At 40.6% G+C, this 24,769-nt stretch overlaps 1 protein-coding gene across 1 annotated transcript in view; it reads left to right on the plus strand.

Moving 5' to 3' along the window:
- LOC111870392 overlaps positions 1-24,769 on the plus strand; it is a 38,263-nt gene that overhangs the window by 2,879 nt on the left and 10,615 nt on the right. Inside the window, exons 2-9 of the mRNA XM_033753830.1 lie at positions 936-1,090; positions 2,022-2,187; positions 3,174-3,423; positions 4,764-4,874; positions 6,093-6,198; positions 9,473-9,620; positions 11,354-11,385; positions 23,323-23,547. Coding sequence (XP_033609721.1) covers positions 943-1,090; positions 2,022-2,187; positions 3,174-3,423; positions 4,764-4,874; positions 6,093-6,198; positions 9,473-9,620; positions 11,354-11,385; positions 23,323-23,547 — 1,186 coding nt within the window. The 5' untranslated portion in view covers positions 936-942. The remainder of the gene's footprint in view (positions 1-935; positions 1,091-2,021; positions 2,188-3,173; positions 3,424-4,763; positions 4,875-6,092; positions 6,199-9,472; positions 9,621-11,353; positions 11,386-23,322; positions 23,548-24,769) is intronic.

Genomic DNA, 24,769 nt, shown 5'->3' on the forward strand with positions numbered 1-24,769 from the left:
TAAACAAGTAATGTAGCTTCCTCTCCCATTCAGCTATTGCGAAAACTGATGTAACCGTCAGTTAGTGCTTCTCTCCCGCGTCAGCTGGAATGAGTTCTAGGGAACACCGATAGAGGTGCCACTGCAAGACCATAGGCACGCTCATTTGAATGAATAGTTTCTGCTATAAATTTTACCTAATTTACTTACTCCATGAACCACAGTCCTTGAAAAGCTGACAGTCGGCCATTTAGGCAGTTAATCACCTATTTATAGAACTCGATGGTTCATCACTGATACCACAAAATCTCATCACTAGACCTCGTCTTGAACATGATAAATTCTGTCCACATCTAAAAAACATAATCTTTTCAATGTACGTGTAATTAGCATAATTTATCCATCTATGTCTAGGTCGTATAAGTGGTACACCCTTTAGATTTTATGATTAATATTTTTAACAATTCCTAGCCCGGAGATAGTGACTAGCTTTTTAGATTAGGCCCAGCTCAGTAGGTCTTACATGAAGAAGGAGACAGAATCCAGTCTCCGAAACACTGCGTTTTGAACCTATTCTCTAAGCAACTGTCTCCGTCCCTCTGTTATTTCCTCTCTCTTAGCTGCAAATAAACGCTTCAGAAACTTGTTACTCACATAAAGATCAATTGTTTTGCTCTGTAAGGATCCATCTTGTTCGTATCTTCTACAAGATACATATGAGCGTCATACCAGCCATGTCACAAGCGTGTAATATGAAACTTGACATTTATTTATTCATTTCGACAGCATGAGGTCATAATCCATTGAAACACAAATAAATTATTGCTAACACATATTCTACTTTGAGAACATGTGGTGTAAAGGCAGGTACACAGAAAGTCCAAGTGTATTCTCTTATATTTCATGGAGGTGTAAATTTATGTATTGAACATTACACGTCGTTCTTTTTCGTCCAGGTGAGAGATGCCGTCAGAACTACTAAAACCTCCGAGTAAAGAGATACTGGAGAGAGTACGGGGTGAGTTTGGTCTGAATGAAGAACGAGTGAGGGAAGCTGTGGAACATCTGAAGGACTGGATACAGCTGCAGCCTCATCTGCCTAAAGAAATTGGTAAGCTTCGCATATCTACTCCCAGAGCACGCCACCTTTCATTGCAATACTCATATATTCCGTTGCTGAAACCATAAATAATGCATTCATCAAAGCCATCCCTCAAGTAATTCTTCCATTAATATAAGCACCCATGAGTCTGCTCATCTAGCCACCCTGTATTCACCCTTCATCAAATTAAACCAACCTTTCATGTAGCCATCTTTAAATTCATTAATCATTCATTCATGCACCCATTAATACCATTACTGATTCGTCAACATTTCCTCAGGTCCAGCCGTCTACACGCAAGCATGCACACACACAAACATTAGTTCCTTCATCCAGTCCGAAATGTATTCAATTTCTTTTTTATTCATTCAGTCTTCCTTGTATCCATTTTGCATTCACTTATTCATTCATGTAAGGTCGCGCCATAGCTCAAGCGGTTAGTCGCTGGCTTCCCGGGTTCGATCCCGGGTCTGTCAAGTGAGACTTGTGGTGGAAAAAGTGGCGCTGGGGCAAGTCTTCTCCGAGTACTTCGGTTTCCCCTGCCAATTTTCATTCCACCAAATTCTCCATCATCATAATCACCCAGGGCAGGCTACAATAGGCCAATCAGTGGCCGCCGTGGCGAGTGGACCAAAGTTGGACTCCACTCTTCACTAAGCGAATTAATTAATTATTCATTCATGTACCTGTCAGTGCAACCTTAATGTGGTGCATCAGTGAAGCCGAAATAGGTTCCACAGTCTATTCGTAGGTATTAGAATGATGGAGTTAGTTAATTTATTTAGCTGATTTGTTGGTTAGTTATTTAGTTAATTTGTTATTGGATCAGCTACAGTGTAACAGAAGCATTTTCGGAATTTTCAGACAGTAATGTGAAGACAAGGATAGTGTAAGAATGGGAAAATATCTTTACGAACTCTGCACTACAATGCAATTCAAGTTGCAGATGATGGCAGGCTGGAGCGGTGGCTCATCCGATGCAAGAACAGCACGGAGAAGGTCAAGAGGACGCTGGACCTGCACTATACGCTGAAGACAGACGTGCCTGAGATAATGACGGGGTGGGACACACATGCAGACTGGTTCAAATCCATAACAAATATTGTGTAAATAATTATTGTTTATATGTCCTTCACAAAGCAAAGAAGAGTACCACATTTAGAAAGTGACTCTTTCCGTCTGTTTACGGCCCGTTATCGAGGATCAGATAGCTGGATGCCTATATTTAAAACTCGCTATATTTGCGTTTCGTTAAAACCTGTTATGAAATTTCGATTGTCTATTATTCTGTTTTAAAAAACAAGATTATTTTCTTGTACTATCATAACTGAACTAGGCCATAAGAAAAAGTAAAGTTTTTCCTGTGCTTAACTAATTAAACACTACGCCATGAAGGCGTATCGGGGATTCGATATATAGATCCACATTTCTTGACCTCGACACTAGCTGGAGGCGAGTGGTTAGGTTCACATCCCGGCCGCTTCAACCTTGGGGAAAGAGCCACCGGTACCCCTTGGATAGGAGACTGAGTAAGCCCCTGAGCCGGTCTGGACCACTTGGAGAAAAAAAAATTCCTGACCCTACAAGGACTCGAACTCCAACCCCTCGGTCTTCCAATCCGTAACCAGTCGCTATACCTACTGCGCTATCCCGTCTCTCATTGAACTATCCCATACATGCCTTAAACCGTTTCAAAGATTTTGCTGAAATTCAATATAGGACAGTTCCATCGAAATTTGTTGGCAAAGCAGATTATCAGTTTCATTGGTCCATAACAGAGCCTTCTGTAAGAGAAAGTCTATTTTACATATGGTCAGTGCCAATCTGAATCGGCATGTGCCGGCATGCGAACCAGAAAACATCAACTGCTAAGCAACGGATATCATGTATTGTTCTCAGGCGTGTCCACCGATGCGTTGCACAGCAATAGGCGCCCTATTGTTGCGCATTCGTTGCTGTGATGTGCTTAACGTTCTGTTACCTAGCAACGCTTAGAACAAATCCGTTACATTATAAATCTTCAGGTAATATTATAGTTTCAAACATTTTCAGTTTTGCGGAACTAATACGAAATGTGGCGCTCTCCTTACAGATTCTACATCCCACTGCCTCAGCTCACTGCAGACTGTGATCGAGTGGCCATAATGGGTCTGCAGACTTTTGACGTCACAGACTACGACACTCTGAACCACATCAAAATAGGACATTTGTTGCAAGAGATAAGAATATGTGAGGATTACTGCCTCTCGGATATCTACATACTTGATCTTGCTAAATACAGTCTGGGACACGTTCCAAAGATTAGCCTTCCTCTTCTGCGCAAACTCCAGTTATGTTCCCTAGTAAGTACTGAAAACTGCGCACTGTACGAGTACTAATGCATGAAAACATAAAGTTGCAATTTGCGCTGCAGGATTTGAGGTGCTCACAGTTCTGTCTTAGGCAAATAACGAGGGCCGCGCCATAGCTCAAGCGGTTAGCCGCTGGCTTCCCACCGCGTCGGCCCGGGTTCGATCCCGGGTCTCGTCAAGTGGGATTTGTGGTGGACAAAGTGGTGTCAAGTTTTCTCCGAGTACTTCAGTTTCCCCTGCCAATCTTCATTCCATCAATTGCTCCACAATCACCCTCACCTATCATCTGTGGCTGGTACAATAGGCCAGAAGTTGCCGCAGTACAAGGGACTTAGTCCCACCTCACTAGCGTTAAAAAAAGGCAAATAACGTCGTGTAGCCCGTTGAGAATGGACCGACGTTTCGGAGGATCGAGTCTTCTCTGTCTTCAGGATTGAATAGTAAGCGAAACAAGAAACAAGCATGAAGCGCGTTTCGCTTGCTTCTTGCTTCATGGTGGTTCCTTCTTTGGTTTACTCTTCAACCCTGAAGTAGGAGGCGACTTACTCTTCCGAAAAATTTGGTTAGTTTTTTAACAAATTGTCTCCATGCGAGAAAGTGAGGTACTACAAAACGACAACCTCAAATTTCACATGTAAAGACTTGTCATGTTTTATACAAAATGTTTAAGCATATATTTATATGAATCAACATGAAATTCATAAAATTATCCAGTAAAGGGCGACATTAAGAGATTATGTTTTTCCATTCTCTTTAATTCGGATCTGTTTAACGATTTATGAAATTACTGAAATTATACTATAAATTGGAGGATTAATGAATAATAAGTTGCAAAGAATGCTGAGGAAGATTTGAGGCTTTCACGGCGGTGACTATGAAGAAAGCAGTCTTCTGGGATTTGGCACCGTGTATATGTGTTGTTAACCGACATTTCGGAGGAACCTATTGCCTCCATCTTCAGGGTAGAAGAAAAAATATAAGAAATCTGCAAGAAATATGCAGACAGTCTGCTTTTACAGGTTCTCACGGTCTCTTAGCTTGCAGATTTCTTATATTTTTTCTTCTACCCTGAAGATGGAGGCGATAGGTTCCTCCGAAACGTCGGTTAACACCACATATACACGGTGCCAAATCCCAGAAGTCTGCTTTCTTCAATGCTGAGGAAGTCGGTCGTGGTCAGGAACTGTGCTATGCCGAAATTTTTTGGAGGGGCTGAGACGTTGAAGAGAAACCTCAGTCAATACATTCTGTTTCTGGGAAGTGATTCGGACTAACACGACCGTCAGTTCCTGCGCATTTATAAATAAAATTTCCTGCTGATCTACTTCCAGGGAGGGTACAATCTTCGCATTAAGGCGTTACACATTTTGAATGCCCCGCCATATGCTGATACTTTCATTGCGGCGCTGAAACTCGTATTCAAATCCAAAATTGCTGACAGGGTAAGTACAATATTATATATTATTAATATACCAGATTTCCTGGTATCACATACCAGAAACCAGGGGGAACATAAAATCTCGTATCGGCCTAATATAGCCACAGATAGCGAAGCGACTTCAGGACATAAAAATTAGGATTATTTTATTGCAAGTCTAGCCAGTTGTACTTGGTGGTTTACTTATGTATTTATCTATGTATCGCTCTACAGCCTTTTGTGGGACCTTGGCTGCTTTTTCAATTTCTTAATCTATATAGAGTCGGTAGGACACCTCGGACAGGGGATCATCCCGCCTCAAGGCCGCTACCTACACACATACCAACACAAAGACAGAGTAAACAGACACATCCACGCCTCAAGTGGGATTCGAACCCACTAACCCAGTGTTCGAGTGGGCGAAGACACGCGGCCACTGTGATCGGCACTTATGTGTTACGGCTTCACGAAATTCCCAGTCATTAATGGAACCCGAGAACCCATCCATGGTTCCTATCTGAGCCAGATGCATCCAATCCGCACCCCTCCCTCCAGCTTTCATATGCTCCCTACTTCTTTAGTTTACTATTTATCAGATCTGCCAGTTATCAAGAGGTATCAAGAGTATATGATATGTGTAGGCCTTTCGAGGGGCTGATCACCCGTCTAGAGATCCTTACTGACTACGAACAGGATTAAGAAAGTGAAAAGCAGCCAAGGTCTATCAGAGCTGTAGAGACATAGATATCTATGTAGTGACGATGATGGGCTTAATGAAACAGTATTAGGAGAATATTAGATTCCACTGACACTTCGCACACCATAAATCCCACATGGTCTCACCTGAGATCGAACACTGGCATCTGATGTAGAAAGCCGGCGACCAACTTCATGAGAAATTAAGTGACCATTATTTTATTATTATTTTCCCATCTACACCTAGGTCTACTAAGTGGTTCTATCCGTCAGGTGTTCCAAAAAATTCTGTACGCATTTCTCTTCTCTCGCGCGCACTGACCATCTCATTCGCCTTCATTTTATAATAATAATAATAATAATAGGTGTGGAGTACAATTTTACATACTTAATGCATTGATTAAGATCGCAGGAATAATATGTTAACAATTTTGAAGTTTTTTATTCATCCTGAAGATGTCAATTTTAATATCTGCTGAGACAATGGAAAATATTCACGCAGGTTACTCCATTTCTGAGGACATAAGTTAATGTGCTTCTGCTCCAGATTCACGTTCATGGCACCGACCTGACGTCATTCTACGAGCAAGTACCGAAGAAAATCCTTCCTACGGAATATGGCGGAGACTCTGGGTCCGTGTCCGAAATCTGGGGTATGGTACAGAACAGTCTTACTTACCTGAACCTTGGCCGCGCCATAGCTGAAGCGGTTAGTCGTTGGCTTCCCACCGCGGCGGCCCGGGTTCGATCCCGGGTCTGGTCAAGTGGGATTTGTGATGGACAAAGTGGCGCTGGGGGAGGTTTTCTCCGAGTACTTCGGTTTCCCCTGCCAATCTTCATTCCACCAATTGCTCCACAATCACCCTCACCTATCATCTGGGGCTGGTACAATAGGCCAGAAGTGGCCGCAGTACAAGGGACTTAGTCCCACCCCACTAGTAATAAAAAAAAATACCTTAACCTTAATTACCATAATTGCATTAACCTAAACACAATTTTATTCACGAACGAAGAAAGTGACAGTGTCAGGTACAGAAGATGAACTGCAACGAGCAGCGTGTACACTAAACAATCTACCTATCTGTGGCCCTACAGCCCTCGTGAAACTTCACAGTTTTTTCAGTTTCTTAATTTATACACAGTCGGTAGCACTCCTTGGCTGGGGGATCAGCAGGTCCCACTACCTACACACAGAGCAACATAAACACAGAATAAATGTAGACAGATATTAATAATGCCTTGAGTAGAATTAGAACCCACGATCCCAGCGTTCGAGCGGACGAAGATGGTTCATGCCACAGACCGCGCAGCCACTGTGACAATACAGCTGTTAAATATAAACTGAACACGTCAGTAAATACGACAAAAGCAATGGTGATGAGAAGAATGATGAAAATTGGAACTAAAATAGTGATAAATAATAACATAATTGAACAAGTAAATAGTTTTAATTACTTAGAGTACACAATTAGGGTATCAAACTACAGACATTGGGAAATAAAAATGAATAGATTTCATCAAATGTTCAGCACAATGACAGGAACACTGACTAACACGTCATGAAGAGGGAGACATATGGAATCCTACATAGTTATGGCGGGATCTGCCCTTACATACGGATCCAAAATATGGACTATAAGAAAAAAAAACAGGGAGGAGAAATGGAACTGGTCACACAAGGAAAGACAAAATAAAAAATAATATAGTCAGGGAAGGTCTGGATATTTTAATCTAAATGCTAAAATACTAAAACCCAGATCACACTGAAAATATCACGCGGAACGAATGGAAAATTGGTGGATTCCGAAGAATATTCTAACACACAACCTAAAAAGAAGACGAAACATACGTCCCACAGTTAAGATGGAGGGATCAGCACACTCTTCAAGAGGACGTACGGCTTAATCTATGAAGATGAAGAGGCCATTCATTTTGCCAGCTTTCGTCACAGCTTCTCTCCCTTCGTAGGCAAGCAATTTTTATGCTGGGGTAGGAGTTCGAGTCTCGGTAGGGTGAAGAATTTCCTCTTCTCCAAATCGTCGAGACCGGCTCTGTGGTCCACCCAACCTTATACCCATCGGGTACCGGGGGCTCTTTCCCCTGTGGTAAAGTGGCAGGGGCGTAAAATCGACCACTCACCACCAACTAGTGCCGAAGTCAAGAAAATGTGGATCTATACACCCACTCCCCCATACGCCTTCTTGGCGTAGTGCTTAATCAGCTAAGCATAAAGACAACTTTACCTTTTACCTTTTCAAAACAACTTCAAATACAGCGAAAATATACCTCTAAATATTTCTCGATTATGTAGTTCAGATAAAATGCCAATAGATGTCACATGCTGTCAGATATACCACTGTATGTACATGTCGACAACTTCGACACCTGATACTTGTGAGTTTAAACGTCCGGACATTACATTTAATTATACGAATACCGCTTAAAAGTGACACAGTACAAATAGCGGTGCTTTAACGTCACCAACAAGTACTACTGCGTTTGTTGACAGTTGATACGTATGTACGAATACTTGCGATATATGTACAGGTGGACTACCTCCTCCTGCAGTACACGTGGAATATCGCAATATAATCAAATGAATATTCCATCTATTACAATAAATGAAGATTCACTTCGCATAATCACATACAAATCATTATCAACAGATTCTGAAAAATACAAAGTTAAAATACAGAATTGGCCGGTGACGGTAGCCGAGCGGTCTAAGGCGTGCACTGTCTTCGCTCGCTCGGAAGTCGGGATCGTGGGTTCGAATCCCACTCAGGGCATGGATGTTTGTGTGCGTTTTTCTGTGTTTGTGTACAGGTAGAGGCCTTGCGACGAGCTGATCACCCGCCCAAGGAGTCCTACCGAATGTGTAAGATCTAGAAAAACCGAAGTGAAACTGAGAAGTTCATGGAGGTAGGCCTAGGCCCACTGGGGCTGTAGTGCCAAGGGGAAAGAAAATACAGAATTACTGGATTTTGGACTTTTTCCGTCGTCCGATATTCCAAAGAATAGGAAACACGATTTTTTTGGAAACTGGATGTTTCCATCCTCAGGTGAAGTGTGAGCAGACACCTACTCATTTGTGCCCCTTAGAAAGAGTTGATCTCAATTAGTGGATAACCAGTCTCGAATTTATGCAGCTATTTAATAACTTGAGACCTGGCTAATTCGCGGGAGGTTTAAATGTTAGAATCTCTTATAAACGGGGCAATCTTTTCGTCAGAATGATACGAGCTGACGATAGAGATAGAGATACATCCCTCTTCAAGTTCGAAATACAAATCAAGCAAGAAACCAGCAAGAGTCAGACTGCAACCAATTGCTGACGTATTCCTCCGAGGTTCTTTTCATTTTCGCTGGTCTACACAGACTTATTTCGCAGAATCATCATCAACAACCTTGCCTGAGTTTCTTCGTTGTTGTCCTTAGTTTCTCATGGAAAATTCATGAAGTACTTCAAACAATTACTGAATTTTCGGACCTTAGCCATCGTCCTCTTTTCTATTTAGGAACAATGTTTCCGAGACTGGATTCTGTCCCCATTCTCAAGTCATGGGACAAGGACCAGCTCTATAGGATAGGCCCAATTGAGTAGCCTCTTACATAAGGACAGTGACAGAATCCAGTTTCAGAAACGTTATTAAAAAAAACAATGGTATTAATATATGATCGTCACAAACTTTCAGGCTGTATTAACTCCATTCATCTAAATCCATTCCAGAAGACGGCATTCTTTACAGTCACCGCCGCGAAAACCTCAAATCTTACATAAATCCATTCCAATTTACCAACCACCTTATCATTCCACATTATACAGGTATTTTTTTGATTTACTAGTAATGAAAAACTAAACATTAATAGCAAATACGTAAATTTATGTAAAATTACTGAATAGATATTTCCATAATTATGTTGCAGATCGCTGGCTGAAGAAGATGGAGAGTTATCACGATGTATTCCTGGAACGTGAACAATATAGGTCAGACGAGTCTAAAAGACCTGACAGTCTCAGCAACAGCGACCTTTTAGGGTTCGAAGGATCATTCAGGAAGCTAGAAGTCGATTAGTTCTTTCTGTTACTGAAAAACAATCGTAATTTTATAAATTATTTTTGAATTGTAGAAGGAAATATATAAATAGAATAAACATATAGAGATATTAATGACAATACTCACTGACTGAACAGTAGTGCCACATATATCGAAAGGTGCCTAATCTGTCAAAGTCTTTTCCTTATACCAGTCGTAAAAGTAATTCAATATCCATCCGCTAGATGAGCACGCGTTGTGAAGTAAGCGCCTGCGCAGAACACTTAATCCTGCTCCAGTTGGTATATGACGGCGATTTCTCTTAGAATTGCTCAAAGAAAATTTCGTAAATGTTATTGAAATGATCAATCAAAATTGAATTACCTCCTCTCGTTGAGTAAGCAGTTTCAATCCAAATTTATGCTTCTTTGGGGGAAAGATTTCCTTTCGTAACCGCGTCGCTGATGAAACCGTGTAGGATGTGAAGAAATTATTTCAGCGCAGAGAGACTCATTTTACTGACAGTAAGTGTCTGTAAATTTTGCGGTAAAATTGGAGAGATCCTCATTTTGTATGCGGTAGATCAAAATGATATGGATAATTTAATTTCTGTGATCTCTGGATAGTGTTTATCTCATGTTTAATAACCGTCAGTTAAAAATTGTCTGTCTATTCATCGTTTTCTGAATACCTGAAAGTTACCTGCCACAGATATATTGCAACAGAACATGAAGCTCGCGACCCATACGTTACACGACACTTACACCTTCTTTTGTTTTCTTGCGGCACAAATATTTACATCGAAACGTCAACATTGACTTCTAAGCAGTACAAGAAATGAACGAGGGTGGCTATGACAAAGCACGGACTATTTTCCTTCCAGATTAAATTGCGTGATTGCAGGCCGTGTGAAGTTTATTAATAAACTGTAAAGTTACAGCACAATAAATTTTAATTTCTTATGATAAAATTTGCAAAATAAGCAGGTATTCCCTAAATCAAGTACGCTGATCACAAAAATGACATCCAACAAACTGTCATACTCGCACTCGTTTTGTTAGCTTCTATTTCCTGAAAGCATGACATGGGAGTACATGCAACTTTTTGTGCAATGTGGTATGAGAATAAATGTTACTCACTAATGAAATACCACATTCTCACATTATGGGTGACAAAACTTAGAAGAACACTAAGAATAGGCACAGAGTGCCGAGCCATAACTCAAGCGGTTAGTCCCACCGCGGCGGCCCGGGTTCGATCCCGGGTCTGGTCAAGTGGGATTTGTGATGGACAAAGTGGCGCTGGGGCAGGTTTTCTCCGAGTACTTCGGTTTCCCCTGCCAATCTTCATTCCACCAATTGCTCCACTATCACCCTCACCTATCATCTGGTGCTGGTACAATAGACCAGAAGTGGCCGCGGTACAAGGGACAGTCCCACCCCACTAACAGTAACAAAAATACCAAGAGTTCCTAACCACTGCTGTGCTTCCTCTATTGGGACAGTCGGTACTGCATAGTTACTTTTCCCATAAACGCTACTTCATTTGCTTCACGCTGTAGCTTTCTCCTTGAGATAACTGGACACAACTCTCAACAAATCACTGACACTTCATCATAAGGCTCGACAGCCTCATTTCTTGAACGCTTTGGCCTGCAAAACAATTTCCTTCCAACTACTTCTGTCCTGTATGTGAGTTGTCCAGTTATAAATTCCATCTTCCTTTACGTCACCTTTCCATCTGATCTTAGGTCTGCCTCTCTTTCTTACAGCGTGTGGCTGCCAGTCAAATATGCTTTTAACTGTTCGTCCAGCCTCCATCGTTCAGATGTGTCCAAGCCAAATTATTCTTTGGGCTCTGATGAAGTTAACTGCGTTCCTTTTATTATGCTATATAATTCGTCATTTGTTTTAATTCTCCAGGAGTCATCATATCACTGACACTAAGAAATAAATATGTGATTCACTTTGGAGCAATCAGTAACCGCAAACTAAACTTCAAAATACCGTTCCTGATTAATATCTCTAACAAATTCACAAGTAACAATGTTTGTCACGTAGCGAATTCAATATTTTTAGCTGTTCTTCCAGTAATAATGGAACGGATCGCAATACGCATGTGCAATCCTATTTCTCTCTCTCTCTCTCTCTCTAACTCTGCTTGATACTCGCTTCATGCTGGTTTCTCGTTTAGCATACTATTCAACAATGAAGAAGGAGGCGATATGATCCTTCGAAACGTTGGTCAACTTTCGACGGAATGCATAGCGTTATATCCCAAAAGACAGAATTTTTAAAATTCCAATGATGAAAGAACTTCATTTTACAAAATACTTTGACACCGTTTAATATTTTATCGTGAAAATTTATAACAAATTCGACAGAAATTCTGGGACATTAAAAANACAAAAGACAGAACTCTTAAAATTCCAATTATGAAAGAACTTCATTTTATAAAATACTTCGACACCGTTTAATATTTTATGGTGAAAATTTATAACAAATTCGACAGAAATTCTGGGACATTAAAAAGAATAAAACTTAACCAAAATTAGTTATGACGATGTTCGTGTATTACAGGGGGCTCTTACGTGTCCCCACATGCAAAATTCCAGAGAATTCATTGGGTTCTCCTCTGCTTATCTATTGGTCATAATGGGTGTTACTGGGAACATCGCGCACAGCATGGCTGATATTATCTGGGATACCATCATGCGCGTAGCACATTCGTACTGCGACTGCCACTGGTACATCTTCCAGTAGCTTTGGTAATTCTCGTAAGACGAAATCTCGCTAGTGACTGCCAAGGTGGCAAAACATGCAGCATAAAAATCGTCAACAAATCCCGTCCATCCGTTAATGCTATCGTCGTATATTTCGTTAAAACTTAATGACGTCATATTTCAGAAGACAGAACTCTTCATAACCGTCACTGTAAGAAATTTTCCTTCTATGAAATGCTCCCTGCCGGTTACAGTGGCCGCGCGATCTGAAACATGAACTGTCCTCGTCCGCCCAAATGCAGGATTCGAAGAAAACCATGATTAATTATTAATTTATTTCTGTGGAGATCACCATACTATCTTCCTAATTTATGCAAATCACAATTAATCGAAAAATCAAAATTCCGCAGCCCTTGTCTACAGTAGCTCACAAAACCATTTAATGTAGTTGAAAAGTTCTATACATGAACATCCGGCTAATGAGCATTGCTCCGGCCCTGGATGTAACTTCCAAGTATGAAAATTTAATACCAGATCGTCGGTTTGGTATGTCCAATGATTTTCTTTCCTCGTTTAGTCTTCAATTAGATACATCTACGTTATGTAAACTTAAGACGCCGTTTTAGCGCAGAAACTCGTGTGCAGTAAAAAAAAACAGCAATAAATGTATGTGTATTAAAATTAGTTTTCACCCTAAAATTTCCATATGTCTAAAATTTCGACCTTTACAAAAACATCGCTGTATGTCACAGCGTGTGAAATCTATTGGAATTTTGTGAGAATTACATAACCAAGAAACACGTGGAGGAAGTTTTCACCATATTTAAATTTCTTAGATTTTGTTTGTATAGCCTTAACCCATAAAGTACAGGAAGCCTGACAACTTGAAATGGTTTTCTCCCGCAGTAAGAACCAAGGTTGACATTTCCAAGACTAACGTAGGCCAGACCATTACCACAATGGTAACCACAATCATGTATTACCATCTTGGAAACCAGCTGGTTGCCGTTACATGACATTCACTGATAGGTGACTTACGTACAAAGTAAATGTCCTTACAGAACGTAGACCCGTTGCTATGAAATGACTGTAAAAAACGGACGTTCCTATGTGAGGGGAGTGAACAGCAACAGAAGAATGGTGCTTTAATGTGGTCCTAGAAACAGCCATGCCGGTCACGGTAGCCGAGCGGTCTAAGGCATGCACTGTCTTCGCTCGCTTGGAAACCGGGATCGTGGGTTCGAATCTCACTCAGGGAATGGATGTTTAGTTTGTGTGTGTGCGTTTTTCTGTGTTTGTGTACAGGTAGAGGCCTTGCAACGAGCTGATCACCCGCCCAAGGAGTCCTACCGAATGTATAAGATCTAGAAAAACCGATGTGAACGGAAAAGTTCATGGAAGTAGGCCTAGGCCCACTGGGGCTGTAGTGCCAAGGGGGAAAGGAAAAAAAAAAAAGAAACAGCCATATGATGCAAAAATAGAAGAACTGGTGGGAGAGGTGTTTTCTGAAGCCAGAAAAGATGCCCTTTCCTTGGCGACGGCTCGGTAAACACGTTCCCGCTGCAACAAATACACAAGCAACAACACATGAACTGTGTTTGAGGCGTTTTCTATGTTATCCGTACCCTACCACACGATATGTAGTGAAAGGAAAGCAGATGATTGGTTTTCCCCAGAACTTCTTGTTCCAGAATAAGGAAAGTAGTCTAAAATCTCTGTTCCTACCTCAAAACAAACACAATGGGGTTCCATTACAAATACCAACCAGTTAATTTTGTTTGGGGAAAGAATATTTGCATATTGTGCGATTCACATGAAACACACGAACACACGCTGAGGAAAAAATGTTGAGTTCTTTCGATACTAAAGCGTGTGATACATATAATAACCATCGTGTCTTTTAGGCAGCGTCCACACGAGCGCACAAAATGCGTCCGTTGTAACGAACGTCGTGACGTCAGTTGTAGAAATAAACAAGAGAGGCGAATGCTACGTTTTCTTCTGGCTCCATTGCAGACAAAAAAAAAACTATGCACCGAATTCTGTAACTGTGTGGTGTCCTCAGCAACGTCCGTCATAAGGTACGTTCGTTACAACGGACGCATTTTGTGCGCTCGTGTAGACGCTGCCTTAGGGTCAAGCACAGGTACATTTCTGTTACCGCTACTAACGGTAACAACAGATATCCGGGCAGAGCGTTGGATAATTGCTATATTTACCAAAGTTAAGGAAGACGGGATTAAATATTTGATAATTCAAAACACGAACAGTAGGCAGCGTACAAAGATTTGCCTAGACCTGTACTTTTCGCTCCCGAATATCCTGCCAGAGGTCATCACACACCGTCACAAGACTTAAATTTGGTTCCAGAACGTCACTAGTAATCTGTAAGTTTAAAATAAATCACAAACGGCTTTGCTTGCAAAAAGGTAAAGCTATCCCTGTAGCAGGCTAGAGGCCCATAGGGTTGTGAGTGGGTGAACATTGAGGTAATACATTTATCTGAAACGTCGCCACCCCCTACCAGAAGACAGTGTTATATCCCAGCAAGTACCAATAAAATTTTACTTCCTGAAGACTCAGGTAAGATATTCACCCGAAATACCGACAACATCTACGAATCTATGCGTTGTCATATGATTGAAGACAGCATAAATTTCACATTCTAAAAATGGAGACATCCACCTACGAGACCATACGATGTTGCACCACAGAAGACCAACATATACTGACATGGAGTCGTTACTATTTTACTGTTCTGTAATTTTATGTGTTTCCTATATGGAGCGACAAGGGGAAACCGGTTATGTGTCGTGACAGAGAACAGTGACCTGTCTTACGTTGCCGTCAGTTTATTCTATGACTTCTTATAAACTGAGCAAATGAAAGTGAAAGCATTTGAATACCCCCATGAAGAAAAGAGAAAGTTAACGTTTTAACGTCTGCTTACCATCTGCTGTTGCTGTGTAATGGGTTCGCTGAAAAAGACAAAATCGCTTTCTGCCATAAGACATCAGAACTTCTTAAACATTTCGGAAACGTTTGTACATGTAAACTTCTTGCTTCGTACATTACAGTCATGTACACTCAGCAAAACACAAGAAACGATTTACTAAATTATTATTTATTGCCTTGATATTTTAAGTTCTCATAGCGGAAGTGATAAGATTATAATCTTCTGAATTGTGACAGCGTATAGTGTTAGCAGGCAGTAGCAGTGTTTCGGGTGAACTTACTGTCTACATCTTCACGGTAGAGGAGTTAAACAGGTCCCATTAGCCTGTAACTTACATATTAGATTTCAGGCTCTCGTGGCGGTGGCTATGAAGTGTACTATCTTCTGAGATGTGACGCAATATAGTCTGGTACAAGTTCACTACCTCCACATTGAGTCCGAGAATAGGGGTTTTGAAAGATCTGTTCGCTGCTTCATGCTGATTTCTTGCTGGGCTTAATCCTAAACCTGGAAAATGGAGACGACATGTTCTCCTGAAACGTCTGTTGACTTTCAACGAACTACACGACGTTATATCCCTGAAGGCATAAACCTGAATAATAGTACTGTTTCCTTCTTCCTCTTTGCTTTCTTGGCTTCGTTTTTGACACTGATATTGGAGGCAGTGTGGTCCTCTGAAACGTCCGTATACTTGTAGTACCTAGCCAGTATTAATAAATTGTGAGATAACATGTTTGTATCTTCGCATGTGAGTTTCACCTTTGAGAGTATATGACGGAATTCACTGTGAATTCTTTTACTGGGAATCTACACTAAAATTGTTATGTAAAAAATAATTTCGATTCCTATAGATACAATACAATCCGTACTTTTCGTCACGCTAAAGCCAAACTTAATTTTGAACTTTGCTATCGAAGATTCGGACGAAACAGCTACTTTTATCGTCAAGAATAATAATGTTAAACCATGACAACGGAGGCAGAAAATTCCTGCGAAACATCGGTAATAATCTACCTGACTATGGGCTGTCATATCCCTTAAGAAATTGTCTTCACATTCACCGTGTGAACATAATTTGTTCACAAAGTAAGACAGCTCATTTCGAACAAAATTTGTTATATGACAAAAATAAATATGTTGCTAGGATTTACGACTTATGAAATATTAACGAATTGCAGGAAAAGAAAATTTGTAGCGCATGCAGTGGGATATCTCCTGATTAAGTATTCGAACAGCGGTGTCCTGTTAGCAACAAGGGTAACCACCCGTTATTTGCGTGACCTAAGGCTGTTTTCCTTGTCGTTATCACAATACGTGGAAGCCAGAGCGAGGAGCAATGAACACCGTCTCTCTTCAGTTCTACGTCATTTTTGAGCTGACTGTAGATAATCACTTGTTCAATAACTTTCCTGTTGTAATGTTGCTCTTAATACAACTACAATAGAAACAATAAACACTTCAATGCAACTGGCCTTCGCTTGCTACCTGCCTCACACTGATTTTTTACTTTGCTTATTCTTCGACCCTCAAGAAGGAAGAGACATGCTCCTCAGAAACGTCGGTTGATCATCAGACTACACAGCGATATATTCCAGAAGATAGATCTCTTCATCACCACCAATGCGAGAAACCTCAAATCTTAGTTAAGTTTACAATACAAATTTCGCCGTCAAACCAATAGCATTTTTATTATTTGGGTTACACTACATGTTTCAGCAATTAAAGGGTCATCTTCAGGTGTTTCCAGTTACCCATTATTAATTACTGAATTTCAATGTGAAATCCCTATATTCCTATTTACATACATAGGCCATAAAGTGGCTACACTCATGTTTATTTATATACTATTTTAGGGATATTGCCTCATATTAAACTTAATAATTAAATTAAAGTTAATTTTAATTTTAGAATTATTTTAAAAATTTATTTAAAAAATGTGAGTTATGATTGACTTCGTGTCTTGAGCTGCAATAGACCTCGCTTAGCCTTCTCAGATTCTTCTATTAATTGTTGTGCCACCTCACTGTGCTGTGTTGAGCTGCAGTGAGCTGCAGTATACCTCGCTTAGCCTTCTCAGATTCTTCTATTAATTGTTGTGCCACCTCACTGTGCTGTGTTGAGCTGCAGTGAGCTGCAGTATACCTCGCTTAGCCTTCTCAGATTCTTCTATTAATTGTTGTGCCACCTCACTGTGCTGTGTTGAGCTGCAGTGAGCTGCAGTATACCTCGCTTAGCCTTCTCAGATTCTTCTATTAATTGTTGTGCCACCTCACTGTGCTGTGTTGAGCTGCAGTGAGCTGCAGTATACCTCGCTTAGCCTTCTCAGATTCTTCTATTAATTGTTGTGCCACCTCAATGTACTGTTATTACCATGCTCAAACTTCTTGTGGACTAATGATCCTACTTTTATATATTCTTCTTCCGGTTTTGTTTTCCTTGGCACTACAGCCCCAGTAGGCCTAGGCCTACCTCCATGAACTTCTCCGTCTTCCGTAATTACGGGATCGAAATTTGTATTATTAGTTGTACTTACGTGGTAGGATGCGAACTACAATAAAATAATACTTACAAGATGATTTGAGAATACATTCTTTGGCATCCTGCGACCAATTTACCGGATTTTTACGGATGGTTCATTTATAAATTCGCATTTTTATGTACTCTTTTCCAGTTTACGGTTTAACACATTTAGCGGCAGGACGGCTGTAGGCCCTGTTTAGTAAGAAGACAAGAACTGCGAGTCAGCCATCCGCACTGAGAAAAGAAAAGAGTTTCGGTTGGTATTGTCTGTTATTTAATTGAGCCCACAAACTTTAGTATTGCACTTTCTATGTTACGTACGCGAGAGAGTTGCTGTCCTGAGGCTATAGGTCTGTCTACTTCCTGTTTCGGAGAGGAACTCTAATTGCAATGCTGAACGGATCGGAGTGACAAAGCGCCTTAGCATTCAACATACGCGAATGTGTGTGAGTGCATCTGTGCAGACTTCGTGGGAGATACCAAACGCGTCACTGTATTGCCTCTCTGGATAACAAAGAAGATGGTCATGTGGACGGAGTGATGTTAAATCTTTAATGGTGTTCCCACGTATCTAGTGACTCTACTATAGTACAGAGTTCGAGCAAACACCATATCATATCTGGTGCATATAAACTGGCCGATCGCGAAATAAGGTAAGGCTGTTTATATCAAGGTATAACAATAAACACGACTCACAGAATTACTGGGGGTTTGGACTTATCCATCGTCCGGAATTTTAGGTAATAGAGGACACGACGATTTTTCAGAAACCGGATCTGTTTCCGTCTTCAGGTGAGAAAGGAAGACATCTACTCACTTGGGCCCCTTAGAAAGAGCTAATCTCAATCAATCCAGTGACTGAGGTCCAGGCAAAGTCTTGATCTCGAATGAGGTTAACATGTTAGCAGCGTGCAATGCATTCGAATGTCAAAACTGTTTCTGTTATTCTTGTGGTTACTTACGTTCATCGCCTCCATGTTCCTGGGCTCTTACGTACGGCCTCCGTGTGATCTTCAGAACACGACTCGTGTGGTGCACGCCCTGCAAACGGAATAGAATTCCCGTACTCAAATATTTTGTTACTAGCTCGAATTTCACAAATATAAAATTGTAGTTCACTCAGACACAAGCAAGTTATCTCATTGTAAGATTTGAGGTTTTCGGGGCGGTGACTATGAAGAATGCCCTTTTCTGGGATATGGTGCTGTATAGAACTTGTGCGAATTTTCCTACCCTGACGATGGAGGCGATACGTTCCTCCGAAACGTTGGTTCACACAAGATATACACGGCGTCACATTCGGGAAGACGGCATTCTTCAAGTTATCTCAAAACAAAAAAGAAAATACATCGTACCATATATATATATATAAACACGTTTCATTACCACGGTTAGTATAAAATATACGAGGGTTAAGCTGTCACTGACGTCACGATCCTAAAATTTTCCTCATAGGGGAAACCAGAGAAAGGCTCATCGAAATCAACGACATGTACATAGAATATCAATACAGGAATCATATGTGTTGCAGAATATCCAAGTTAAGAGAAATATATTCCTTATTCAGGGAGATAATTTTCTTTTCTTTGCGCTACTGCCCCAAATTTGAGCCTTGGCCTGTCTCCATGAAACTCTCCGTTTCACTTCGGTTTACTAGACCTCAGACATTCGGCAGAACTCCTTGGGCGGGTGATCAGCTCGTCGCAAGGCCTCTACCTGTACACAGACACAGAAAAACGCACATACACAAACACTAAACATCAATGCCTTGTCTGTGACTCAAACCCACGATCCCTGCTTCCGAGTGAGCGAAGACAATGCATGCCTTAGACCGCTCGGCTACCATGACCGACGAAATACAACTTAAAATGGAATTATTTAAAACAAACAGTAATTAAGATGTAAAAGTTTATGACGGTTGTACATTAATATAAATATTATGTTTCTGAATGTTATCCATCGTCATGTTTTTATCTAAAACAGGACGAGGAATTATGCCCAGAAATATAATAATCAGAAAAAACAGTATCGTTTAGTGGTTTCTTTATAAGGAATGGCGTGGTGATTCATTCATGTTTAGGCCAAAATATCGTTTCTGTTCCGAAACAGTTCATGGGAATGGCATCATAAATTAAGGAAATATCAGGATGGAGCCCGTCTGTAATTTACTCTACACAGTGTAATCATAAAGTAATTTTATGCTTCGGAATAAATGACATCTATCATATCACTAAGGGAGACACGCTGCAGCGTAGTGGGTTGAGGCACTATGTCACAAGCCGGAAGGTCACGGGTTCAATTCCCCATGTGGTCATTGGATTTTTCAATTGACCTAATACTTCCAGCTGCACTATGGCCCTGGGGTCGACTCAGCTTATAGCAGAAATGAGTACCAGGAATCTTCTTGGGGATAAAGGGCGGTCGGAGCGTAACCCTGACAACCTAACGGCCATCTGTGAGCCGAATGTCTGTCCTCGACGGCTCAGAATCCTATGGACATCTACAGCCTATTACAGGGATAAATTTCCTTCTTTTTTTTATCATATCAGTAAAGATATTCATACTAGTGTTGACGGAGGAATATAATAAGTGTAGACCCCATTCTACATAGGCATTCTGTGAAGATACATTTTCCAGCGTATTTCTAGGTGAGGTCTAATATATTCCCCGTTATTTGCGACCGAAGTGACTAATGGCATAACGCATACATATACATCAAAATCGATTATATTATTTTTTTTCTCAATACTCAAGTTAACAGAATGTACATTTTCAAATATGCCCTATGTTTTACATGGAGATGTAAATTCAAGCACGCATAGAAGCCTATTGTCGCCGTGTTATCTGTAGATATTATTGAGTTATTCTGCTGGTTTCATATTAGGTTCTCGGCACTTGTCTAAAACTGGTCTATATGTAAATTTTCTTCGTGCGTGTTTTCTAAACGAAATAAGTCTTAACATTCGTCTTGAAATTACGTCATTTCTGATGATAAATATTAACTACACTTCACATATATACTATCTGTTCTGAGAGACGAGACAAGTTACAACGAAACAAATGACTGCTAGTCCGCGGGTGGCACATTGCGTACGTGCAACGTGTTGACTATTGACAGTTCATCAGTAAAGCTGCTACAAATTTTAGTAAATTCACAGCAATCATCACCTGTTACAAAATTCTTTATGTATATGTGAGGATAATTCTGGTCTAAAATCCCGAAATTAACGGCCGTGGGGATTCGTTGTGCTGACCACGCAACACTCTCTATCCACTAAAGTTGGCACTAACCTCGCCGACAAGCGGCGGTCGCTCGGTCGGTATAGTTCGCTTGCGGACTAAAGCCACAGAGTTTTTGTGCTTATATGTCAGGATTATTGGAAACGTAACTGAATTGGACTCCAATCCGCCCATGTAACGGCAACATCAAAGCATTCCTCGAGATTACAAGAAGAATATCATTGCCATTTCTGTAACTGGTAATTTGGGGAAAAAAAGATATTGGGACAGACAAGCACAGAGGGATGGGTAAGAGCAAGAGTAGAAGTAACCCTGTAATAGATCAATTCCAGATGATATAACAGAGAAGGACAATCTAAAATGGGGGGCATAAACACAAGAACAACACAGAATTTTACATTCAACGATATGAGAACTTCATATAATCTTAAATTTAAAATATTATATTTAATTTTAAATTATTTTATTTAAATTATTTTATATTAAATTGTAAATTTTGAAACTTTTAAAATTAGAACAATTTTTGCAACTTCGTGATGGTTGTATGTATTATATTATTGTGATGAATAGTGCTAATATGGATCTATGTTAACACAATTCAATAACAAGAGACGTATTTGATTAGACCACCTGAAAACGATCCCAATTGTGGACCGAAATATGTAGTAAATATCAAATAAAACCAATGTGACCAGTTCGACTGATTTATTTTTACTGCTGTGTTGACGGCCAAATACAACTAATGAAATTGTGAATAAAAATTGGTCAAGTGATATTTCATAGTTACAAGCTCATAGCTAAAAAGTGAAATGCCCGCTAAACTTCAACGGAAGAGTGTAAGAGTTCCCATCTATAGCTAGGGTTTCCACTTCTTAAGCTTTGTAGAATAAGCACAGTAGTGGTATAAATTATTGCTGCTTTCGTTAATGTACGACAACACAATACCGACTGAGCCACCGTCGATTATTACCACCACCTTCTGGTTTTAATATAACTAACTTATGTCAGTTTTACATCTGGTTTCTACAGAATCAACAGAATGACAAACAATACTCAGCTTTGACTAATTATACTTATAATGGTATCATTTTAAGGCTGTAACGACATTACTTAACAGCTTATTAAAACCAGTAAAGAGTCCGAGATTCGAAACAAATATCAGCTGAATATAATTATATGATGATGCCGCTATTGTCACAGGGGTAATTATGAATTGTAGTACCTTTCTAAGTCTCTTCTCCATGTAATGCGGTAGAATTTTGCCTTCGTTTCGGAGGAACCCCCAGAAAAATACCACTAAGAAGAAGGCAACAAGACTAGCTTACTTTTAGACCCTCAATATGGGGGAATATGTTCCTCCGAAACGTCGGTGAACTACAGGGCTGCACAGTGATACATATAGTACTTCTAGAAAAAGTCCTGGCGTTAATTATGTATAAGGTTCATTTATATTCAATCATATATCCTGTTGTTCCTTCTAGAGAACAGGGCATTCGTGAAACGCTTTGTCTCATTTCAGTTTCATAATCTTATTGACGATCGGTAGGAGTCCTTGGACGGGGATCAGTCCTGTCGCAAGGCCACTATCTCCACAGGACAATACAACTTACTTACTTACTTACTTACTTACTTAATCCGTTCCTCTTATACCTTGCGGTGTCGAGATTGTTTTTATGTTTTATCATTTTACAGACGGTAGGACTCCCTGGACAAGAGATCAGCTCGTCGCAAGGCCTCTACCTAAACACAGGACAAGAAAAACACAGATTAAACACACACCAAACATCCATGTATTGTGTGAGATTCGAACCCACGATCCCGGCTTCCGAGAAAGCGAAGACAGTACTTGCCTCAAACCGCTCGGCTACCGCGACCGACAATACAAACATAGTACAAACGCAGACATACCTGTTTCGACTCTGATTCAAACCCATAAACCCAGTGCTTAAGCGGCCTAAGATGGTTCGTGTCTTAGACCACGCGACCACTCTGATGGGCTGCATATGGTTAACTTTAAACATTAGACGCATTAAAATTGATAAAACCACCGAGAAAATCCTTTAGATGTAAACGCTGACAACGGTGGTATCAGGCTTGTCTCATACGTTCATACATATCTGCTAAACTAGACGGCATTGATCACACAAGACCATAACATTAATGAGTTGACCGGTCTCTGGAGGGAGTCTTGAAGCCGGCACATCACGAGCTGACCTCTCAGCAGTGGTGCAGCCTCTGCAGAATGAATTCAAGGAAGTCACGCTGCAGTGTGGTTTCATGAGAATGTTCTTGTGTGCTTCAGGTTCCGTTAGAGCAGTGCAACTTTCGCCGAGGGTGAAGAACGAGGCCACGGACCTCAATTCGTCAGTAGCGACAGAAACTCGCAACATGGCTCTTCCGCCTCCTAGCAACGACGTTATAGAACGCGTCAGGGCTGATGCTGGTGTTAGCGAAAATAGGATTCAAGAAGACGTTAAGAACCTGAAGGAATGGCTGAAGTTACAGCCACATCTACCACATGATTATGGTAAGTCTTTCAGATGCCGACGAATTACCAAAACCGTTGCATGTAGCATAATGTCATATTCCCGTACTGTATTCGAGAGGTCGGTCTTGGAACTGCGGCTGACAAGCGGAAACAGAAAATCAGATTTCTTCAATGCCTTCAGGTAAGTCCTCCGTTACTATCTACAAATATACTAAGACAGCCTATTTATCAAGCTTCCTTCAACATACAATAATATATTTACATCTGTTTCAAAGCCGTGAAACGTCTAAAATTTAAACATTGCTTCCTCTTCTCGCTGTCTACTTCATGCTGGTTTCTTCATTGCTTTACTTTTACACCTTGAATATGGAGGCGATATTTTCTCCGAATAAGAGGGCGTTCTACCCCAGAAGACAGGAACTTCCAAGGTTGTTTCAGATTATAACCATCAGTATTCATTTTGTGACAATGTTAAATTAATAAAATTATTATATTTCTGGACATTATCCATCGTCCTGTTTTTATTTAAAACAGTACGGGGTTTTAAATAAAATCATGACGATGGATAATGTCCAGAAACACGATAATTTTATCAGAAAAGGTAAAGTTGTTACTGTGCTTAACTAATTAAGCATTAAGCCCTGATGGCGTATGAGGGAGTGGATGTATAAATACACATTTTCTTTTACCTCGAAACTACTTGGAGGTATGTGGTAAGCTTCACGCTCCTAACGCTTTATCCCCGGGGAAAGAGCCCCGGTACTCATTGGATAGGAGGTTGGGTGGACACCAGAGACAGTCTGGACTATTTAGAGAAGAAAAAATTCTTACCACCACCAGGACTCGAACTCCAACCACCGGATCGTTCATCCCGTACCCAGTCGCTATACCGACTGCGCTATCCCGGCTCCTATAATTTTATCAGTATTTATAATAAATGCACTCTAAAGGTTTCTGACAATGGTGTATAACACTCAAAATTACTGGGTTCTTGGACTTTGTCCATCGTCCGGTATTGTAGAAACTAGAAAACACAACGTTTCTGAAATTGGAAGCTTTTCCGTATTAACAAGTGATTGAGGTTAGCTCTTTGTAAGGGACCCAACAGAGCAGGTTCTTCTTTTATTGCTAGTTAGGTGGGACTAAGTCCCTTGTACTGCGGCCACTTCTGGCCTATTGTACCAGCCCCAGATGATAGGTGAGGGTGATTGTGGAGCAATTGGTGGAATGAAGATTGGCAGGGGAAACCGAAGTACTCAGA

The sequence above is a fragment of the Cryptotermes secundus genome, unplaced genomic scaffold, assembly GCF_002891405.2.
Source record: "Cryptotermes secundus unplaced genomic scaffold, Csec_1.0 scaffold1065, whole genome shotgun sequence".
NCBI classification, from domain to species: domain Eukaryota; kingdom Metazoa; phylum Arthropoda; class Insecta; order Blattodea; family Kalotermitidae; genus Cryptotermes; species Cryptotermes secundus.